This window comes from Populus trichocarpa, chromosome 7 (genome assembly GCF_000002775.5).
Source record: "Populus trichocarpa isolate Nisqually-1 chromosome 7, P.trichocarpa_v4.1, whole genome shotgun sequence".
In the NCBI taxonomy this organism is placed as follows: Eukaryota; Viridiplantae; Streptophyta; class Magnoliopsida; order Malpighiales; family Salicaceae; genus Populus; species Populus trichocarpa.
The window spans coordinates 15,184,694-15,193,647 of NC_037291.2; the positions used below are offsets into that span (position 1 = coordinate 15,184,694).

The 8,954-nt window shown below is 40.3% G+C and overlaps 1 protein-coding gene across 1 annotated transcript; it reads left to right on the forward strand.

The window, feature by feature from the left end:
• Window positions 1-82: 82 nt before the first annotated feature.
• Window positions 83-8,649, forward strand: LOC7469544 (disease resistance protein RPV1). The gene is made up of 7 exons (XM_052454404.1): window positions 83-590; window positions 745-1,226; window positions 5,423-6,048; window positions 6,155-6,430; window positions 6,517-7,347; window positions 7,433-8,020; window positions 8,184-8,649. Exons 1-6 carry the CDS (start codon window positions 106-108, stop codon window positions 7,535-7,537), a joined length of 2,805 nt encoding a protein of 934 aa, XP_052310364.1. The 5' UTR covers window positions 83-105; the 3' UTR covers window positions 7,538-8,020; window positions 8,184-8,649.
• Window positions 8,650-8,954: the final 305 nt, after the last annotated feature.

Here is an 8,954-nt window from a genome sequence, read left to right on the forward strand (position 1 = left end):
CACTTCACATGTATCCCTTACTAGTTATAATTGCAAGATAGCAGATACCTCCTGCAATCGCTTCATTGCTAATTAATTAATCGTCCCTTAATTTCTGCAGCTGCCATGACAGAGCCAGATTCTTCTCGATCTAGACCACAAGGGGCCTATGATGTCTTTTTGAGTTTTAGAGGAGAAGATACTCGCAAGACATTTACAGATCATCTATATACTGCCTTAGTCCAAGCAGGAATCCAAACTTTTCGAGATGATGATGAACTTCCTAGAGGAAAAGAAATCTCCCAACATCTCCTCGAGGCAATTCAAGAATCAAAGATATCTATAGTGGTCTTCTCAAAAGGATATGCTTCTAGATGGTGTCTTGATGAACTTGTGGAGATTATAAAGTGTAAATATAGGAAAACTGGTCACATTGCTCTTCCTATATTCTATGACATTGATCCTTCAGATGTGAGAAAACAGACTGGCAGTTTTGCAGAAGCATTTGTTAAGCATGAAGAACGTTCTAAAGAGAAGGTGAAGGAGTGGAGAGAAGCTCTTGAAGAGGCAGGAAATCTATCTGGTTGGAATCTCAAAGATATGGCAAATGGGTATGCCTTTTCTCTATAAGATTCACTTCCACACATTTATATATGGAGTCATTATACATTATATATTTTACAATGTGAAACAATAAAATACTTTTGGAACATACTATATTGTCTCGCTATTAGTGACTAATGACTTGCTTTTGTCCATGAACAGGCATGAAGCAAAATTTATCCAAGAGATTATCAAGGATGTGCTGACTAAATTGGACCCCAAGTACTTGCATGTTCCTAAGCACCTAGTAGGTATTGATCCGCTTGCTCACAATATTTTTCACTTCCTAAGTACTGCAACAGATGATGTACGCATTGTGGGCTTACATGGGATGCCAGGAATAGGAAAGACGACTATAGCAAAAGTTGTATTTAATCAACTCTGCTATGACTGTGGATATGGATTCGAGGGAATCTCTTTTCTTTTGAATGTCAAAGAAAAATCAGAACCTAATGATTTGGTTCTTCTACAACAACAACTACTTCATGATATTTTAAGACAAAATACTGAGAAGATCAATAATGTTGATAGAGGAAAGGTTCTGATTAAAGAACGACTGCGGCACAAAAGAGTTCTTGTTGTTTTTGATGATGTGGATCGTCCAGACCGACTACTTGATTTGATGGGAGAGCCAAGGTGGTTAGGCCTGTTGGTGGGAGAAACCACTGGTGGTGGCTTTGAAACACTCGGAGGGGATAAAACACACTGTTTTATTACAAGAACAAAAGCTTACAAACACAAAAGCTTAATACAATACACGCCCTCTCTCTTTCTCTCTAGTGTTTCTCTCTATTCTCTCCACACAGAATAACATAAGCTTAGCTTGCTATTTATACACGAATTCAAAACAAGATAATTCAACCTTCAAGTGTGAAGGCGGCTGGCGGCCAATGGTGTGAAGGCGGCTGGCGGCTGCGGCTGGTGGCTGGCGGCTGGTCGGTCACAGCTGGTGGCTGGCTGGCCGGTGGTTGCCTTCCTTGACCTTCTAGATTGATTGAGTTTAATACAACAAATCTCCCCTTTAAACTCAATCGAGGGATGTCATGCCAAACATGAACTTCATTCTGATAAATGTTTCCCTCTTCAATGGCTTTGTATTTTTGCACTTTTTCTTTTGCATTCTTCTTTGTCTTATAGACCCATTTGACACCTATTGCTTTCTTGCTTTCTGGTGGATAAGTCAGCTTCCAGGTATCATTCTTCTCAATGGCATGCATTTCTTCATCCATTGCTTCTATCTTCTCTTCTGTGATAGCTTTGTTGAAGCTAAGTGGGTCATTATCTGCAAAGAAACAAAATAGAGTTGTATCTTCGATGACTTGCGTGGCATCGTACAACTCGTCAAGATTTCTCATCCTTCTTGGTCCTTCTGACGATGAGGATGTTGCTGCTGGTGTTGATGATGATGCTCCTGGTGTGTTCCTCCTGTTGAATACAGGGAATCTGTGTATCGGACTTTGTGGTTCAGCTGCTGGCACAATCGGTTCTTCGACAAGTACTGTTGGTACTTCTTCACCTTCAAGGATCAAATCAATGTTGATCCATCTGACTGCTTCTTTATTATCAGTCCATTCCCAAGATTTATCTTCTTCAAAGATAACATCTCTACTCATGATTACCTTCTTCGTGATGGGATTATACAGCTTGTATCCCATCCTTCTTTCACCATATCCGACAAAGATGCATCTCTCGCTTTTATCATCGAGTTTTCTCCTTCTTGCATCTGGGATCTTTGCATATGCCACACAACCAAAGACTCGTAGATGAGTAACACTTGGTTTGTGACCACTCCATGCTTCTTCTGGAATGACTCCTTGCAAACTTCTGGTTGGGCAGCGATTCAGTAGATACACTGCACATGATACAGCTTCAGCCCAGTATTGCTTGGGCAACTTCTTTGCTTTGAGCAGACTTCTTGCCATGTCAAGAATCGTGCGATTCTTCCTTTCAGCTACACCATTCAGCTGTGGTGTATAAGCTGGTGTTGTCTGATGTCTGATGCCTTGTTGTGTACAATAGGCTTCAAAGTCATTTGCTGTATATTCTCCACCTTGATCAGATCTCACGGTTCTGATCATGTAGCCACTTTGCTTCTCCACAATTGCTTTAAAATCTTTAAAACAATTGAATACTTCTGACTTCCTCTTCAGAAAGTATATCCACGTCTTTCTACTAAAATCATCAATAAAAGTGAGGAAGTACCTATTCTGTCCAGTCGACATAGGCGTAATTGGGCCACACACATCTGTGTGTACTAACTCCAGTGGCCTCTTTGCTTTCCAGTTGACTTCTTTGGCAAAACTGGATCTGTGATGTTTGCTGAGGACACAACTTTCACAGACTTCATCTGGATGATCAATGTGAGGCAAACCTCTGACCATCTTCTTGCTTGCTAGCATCTTCAGACTTGTGAAATTCAGATGTCCAAGCCTCAGGTGCCAAAGCCATTCTTCACTGTTGGTGATGGCACTCAAACACCTTGCTGCATCATACTGGATGTTCAAAGGAAACATCCTATTCTTGGACATTTTCACATAGGCCATTAATCTCCAATTGTTGTCTCTAATTGTCAGATGACAATTCTTCGAGTAAAAAGTATATCCTCTCTCCAAAAGTTGACCTAAGCTGATCAGGTTCTGCTTTATGGCTGGGACATAATAAACATTGGCGATGTAGCTGGAATCGCCGTTCTTCAACTTGATTGGGATGCTGCCTTTACCTTTGAATGGAACCTTTGTGGTATCTCCAAAAGTAACTAGACCTTGCTTGGTCTCATCTAGATCACTAAATAACTCTCGGTAGCCGCACATGTGATTGCTGGCTCCAGTATCTAGATACCATATATTTTCCTGTTTCTCGCCAAGTTCTTGTTGGACAAGAAATGCAGCTTCTTCTCTGTCATCCTTCTCTGCATAGTTGGCTTGCTCACGTATCTCCAACGGAGCTTTCCTTCTGCATTCAGTGCTATAGTGCCCAAATTGATTGCAACTATAACATTGGATATTCCTCTTGTCACGGTTATTGTAACCGCCTCCTCTTCCTCTAGGAGTGAATGCTTGTTGTCCTCGACCTCCTCTGGTGGTGTTTCTACCACCTCTTCCTCTAAAGCTTGTATTCCAAGAACCTCTTCCTTGGAATCTCTGGAATCCTCCTCTGGATTGTTGACTTCCTGCTTGAGTGGTATATCCACTTGTTGAAGTCTCCCCTTGCTCATATCTCTCTTTGAGCGACAACTTTGCTTGTAAGGCATGCTCAATTGCCTTATCTTCATTTCGCTTTACAATCTTCTGCTCATGAGCTTGCAAAGAACTCATAAGTTCATCCACTGTCAACTTGTCCACTTCTTTGGACTCTTCAATAGCGACAACAACAAAATCAAATTTTGGATCTAGGGATCGCAAAATTTTCTCAGTAATTCGAGAATCTATGATGGCTTCTCCATTTCTCCTCATCTGATTGACTATCACCATAATCCTTGTGTGATAATCAGAAATAGATTCCGAGGACTTCATTTGCAATAACTCAAATTCACCTCGCAAAGATTGAAGACGAATCTTCTTGATTCTGTCAGCACCTTTGTATTTTTGTTGGAGAGCCTCCCATATGTCTTTTGATGTTTCAGCGGAAGCAATGATCTCGAACGTATCTTCATCAAGACCTTGATAGATGATCGTCTTTGCTTTGTTGTCCTTCTTTCTGTTGACTTTCAGGGCTTGCTTATGTGCCTCTTGTAAAGCATCTTCTTCTTCTTTGGACTCTGGTTCATCATAACCATAGTGTACAATCTCCAAACACTCTTGTGAACCAAGGAATGCCTTTAATTTGATGCACCAACTATCATAGTTGTCTTTGGTCAGCTTCGGGATGAGTGTTTGTGTACCTTCTGTAGTCATTTTGCTCTTTTAATGATTATATCTCCTTCTGGGAGTTGAATTTGGAAAAACAGACACTGTAGATCGATCCGGAATGGTCGAAATAGTCGGGAACCGGTCTGACTTTGTTGAAATCAGGTCAGACAATGGGTGAACCGGTCAAAACACCAATTCTGGGCGACGGGCGGTTCGCTGGGTTGAACCGGGAATATTCTGTGGAATATTCTATCGGCTCGGCTTAGGCTAATAGCGGCTCGGCTTAGCGGCTAGGCTTGAAAAGGGAATATTCTCGGGAATATTATGCGGCTCGGTTGGACGCTTGGATTGCGGCTCAGCGCGGCGCGGTTAACGGCTCAAATATGGCGCGCGTGGACGTCACTCGTCGTCTACCTCTGTAGCGCGTGGGTGCGCGTGGTCCAACAGTTCAGAATCTTCAGGTGGCGCGTGTTGCTCACCCCGGAGTCCGATGGAGCTGATTTTTGCGGCAGTGAGTTTGTATGGATGAGCTCTACGCTGTGGAATGATCAAAACTTGTTTTTGACAACTTTGAAAATTCGGATATCTCCCAAAACACTTTTGTTTTCTGACGAACGGGGCTCTGATACCAATTGTTGGTGGTAGAAACCACTGGTGGTGGCTTTGAAACACTCGGAGGGGATAAAACACACTGTTTTATTACAAGAACAAAAGCTTACAAACACAAAAGCTTAATACAATACACGCCCTCTCTCTTTCTCTCTAGTGTTTCTCTCTATTCTCTCCACACAGAATAACATAAACTTAGCTTGCTATTTATACACGAATTCAAAACAAGATAATTCAACCTTCAAGTGTGAAGGCGGCTGGCGGCCAATGGTGTGAAGGCGGCTGGCGGCTGCGGCTGGTGGCTGGTCGGTCACAGCTGGTGGCTGGCTGGCCGGTGGTTGCCTTCCTTGACCTTCTAGATTGATTGAGTTTAATACAACAAGGCCCTGAAAGTAGGGTGATAATTACAACTACAGATGAAAGCTTACTTCTTGAAGCTGATCAAAGATACCAGGTTCAAGAATTGAACCGGGGTGACTCCCTTCAGCTTTTCTGTAGGCATGCGTTTAGGGACACCAAGCCAGCAAAAGATTATGTTGAGCTTTCGAATGATGTAGTTGAATACTGTGGAGGACTTCCTTTAGCTCTTAAGGTTTTAGGTTCTTGTTTGTATGGGAAAAACCAAGCTAGATGGGAATCTGTAATTGACAGATTGAGAAAATTTCCAAACAGTGAAATTCAGAAAAAACTTAGAATAAGTTTTGACACACTGGATGAATCTACACTAAAGAATACATTTCTTGATATTGCATGCTTCTTTATTGGTAGAAAGAAAGAATACGTAGCAAAAGTGCTAGAAGGACGTTATGGTTACAATCCAGAAGATGATTTCGGAACTCTCATTGAACGGTCTCTGATTAAAGTTGATGATTCTGGAACGATAGACATGCATGATCTATTACGAGGGATGGGAAGGGAGATCGTTAAGGAAGAGTCACCTGAAAATCCTGCGCAAAGGAGCAGAATTTGGAGTCAAGAGGATGCGTGGATAGTACTCAAGATGCAGATGGTAAGCACTCAATGCATACAGAAAAGCACATTCATTTGTATCTTTATTGTCGAACTTATTACAAACAATCATATGAAAGTTCTATGGATTTTGTTTTCTTTTTTAGGGAACAGAAGTTGTAAAGGGCCTTACACTGGATGTGAGAAGATCAGAAGACAAATCACTAAGCACTGGATCATTTACAAAAATGAAAAATTTAAAATTACTCCAAATCGATGGAGCAGAACTCACCGGATCTTTCGAACGGCTTTCTAAAGTGTTGACGTGGATTTGTTGGCTTGAATGTCCTTTGGAATTTTTACCATCCGACTTTTCACTGGACTACGTAGTTGTTATTGATATGCAGTACAGTAACATCAGAGAATTATGGAAGAAAAAAAAGGTGCGAAACATATCAAAATGCCCAAAAATTTGTCTAGAGAACTTTTGATGATTACTTTTCAATGATTTTTCTCTCTGCTCTGACAGATGTTCAACAATCTAAAAATTCTTGATCTCAGTTATTCAAAGAACCTTGTTAAAACACCAAACTTGTACAGTTCAAGTCTAGAGAAATTACTGCTTGAAGGTTGCTCAAGTTTAGTTGAGGTACATCAATCTATTGGACATTCAAAGTCTCTTGTATGTTTGAACATTTGGGGGTGTTCACAACTTAAGGAGCTGCCGGAGTGCATGGGTGATATTGAGTCCTTCACTGAGCTTCTAGCAGATGGAATTAACAACGAGCAATTTCTCTCTTCAGTTGGACATTTAAAGTGTGTGAGGAAGTTGTCATTGCGCGGACACTGGAAGGGGGACTGGAACTTACCATATCGGCCTTCACCAAATTCTTCTTGGATTTCAGCTTTTCGGATAACTCCAACTTCCATTATTTGGAGAGTTTTGGGAAAGCTAAAACTTGATGGTTATGGTTTGTCTGAACGCGCAACTAATTGTGTTGATTTTGGAGGTTTGTCCGCTCTTGAAGAGTTGGATCTATCTAGAAACGAGTTCTTCAGTCTGCCTTCTGGCATCGGCATCCTTTCTAAGCTGCGGCTTTTGACCGTTCAGGAATGCGGAAATCTTGTATCAATCCCAGAGCTTCCCTCAAATTTAGAAAATTTGGATACATTTGGTTGCAAATCAATGCAATGGGTAAGACTACCAATCCAAGCAAAAAAATATCTAAGTCTGTTTCTGATTGGTTGTCCGGATTTAATGGAGATTGAAGGCATGGAAGGTCTAAGTAATCATGGCTGGTTTATTTCCTATATTACCAAGAACAAGTTATCAAATAATTATAAGAAAAGTCTTGCTGAGGTACTATTTCTGTCTTTCTTGCACACAAATAAGCACACAATTGGCACGTACAATATATACATTAATTAATGTCTAATATATACAGGCACTGTGCTACGGTGGTTACGCGTATCATATGTTCTTCAATCGTTGGCATACATTCAGCCACAGAGATAAGTTCACTATGATTCCAAATTGGTTCAGCTACTGAGGAAAAGGAAGTTCATTATCATTTCATATACCTCCAGTTTTCCAAGGCTTGGTCGTTGGGGTTGTCTGTAAACGCTTGATAGGTCTTATTGGAACCCCCAAATTGTGTATAAAAAATAAAAGCAACGGTATTCAATTGTTTGAAGCAACTGTAATTCAATGTGTCGGTAGAAATTGGTTGAGATACATAAGTCTAAGCGAGATGGCAATGAAAGAATATTGTGAAGATGAGGAATTGGAACTGTGCGTGGGACTTTATACGGGAGAAGACGCTGAAGTGTTTGAATGTGGGATCCATGTGATAGTTGAAAAGACAGATTCATTTGAAGGGTCAGAGTGGGATCATGAGTCTGAAGGTGGAAGAGATAGAGTAATACCTGCACCACCATATCTGTCTCAATATGCGCGTTACAATTTCTTTGAGATTTACGGCAAGCAAGGTCTCAGTAATTTATCAAAAAATACCAAGGATCGGCTTCTTGAGGTACTAGTTCTGTCTCTCTTGCACACAAATAAACACACAATTGGCGCGCGCGCACACAGATATATATATTATTCGGTGTCTAAAATCTCAGCATTTCTTGAATTCAATATTTATGCAGAGAATCTTCAATTATCATTTTCTCGAGTATTTTATTCCCTTCAAGGCTTATTTCGTTCCCTACGATTATTCTATCATTCCAAAATGGTTCAGCTACGGTGCAGAAGGATGTTCATTATCATTTGATATACCTCCAGATTTCGAAGGCTTGGTCATTTGGGCTGTCTGTTCAGGTGGTGGGCATCAAGAATTCAAGGCTATTATAAAAAATAAAAGCAACAGTCCGAAGTTGAAAGCGATAGAACGATACCTTCGCCACCATATCATCTGCTTCACCATCCCCGTCATGGTTCAATGAGATTTTCTACAAGGCAGCAGTGGAAAGCTTTTTTGATTCGGGCGTTCAGCCTATGGAAAACCATAGTCATGCAAAAATTCTTACCTGATGATCTCAATTAGTCGAGGGATTGGTTTAAGAAAACTCCCCACTTTATGCCCACTTAGCAATGATATTATCATCTTGTTGTGTTAAATCACTAATTAAATAAATGTAGTATTTTTTTAAGCTAGCAAAATTATTGGACTAATGGGCTGTGGTTGTTTAAAAAATCTTATCCAACAAAATCTTCATGGGTGTTAAATGCCAATTGTTTCTAATATATTTTTTTCTTGACTATTTTAAGCAATTGAGTAATTATCTATATATATTTTAAGAGACTACAGGAAAAGATCGAGCTGCGAAAAAATGAATATTTATATCAACTTGGTTTCCTCATAAAAGACCATACACGGATCTTTTTATCAACTTACATAAAAAGTCTAAATTGCATAGAGTACTCTAACTAAGAAATCCAAAAGAAATAGGAACTTTAAAATG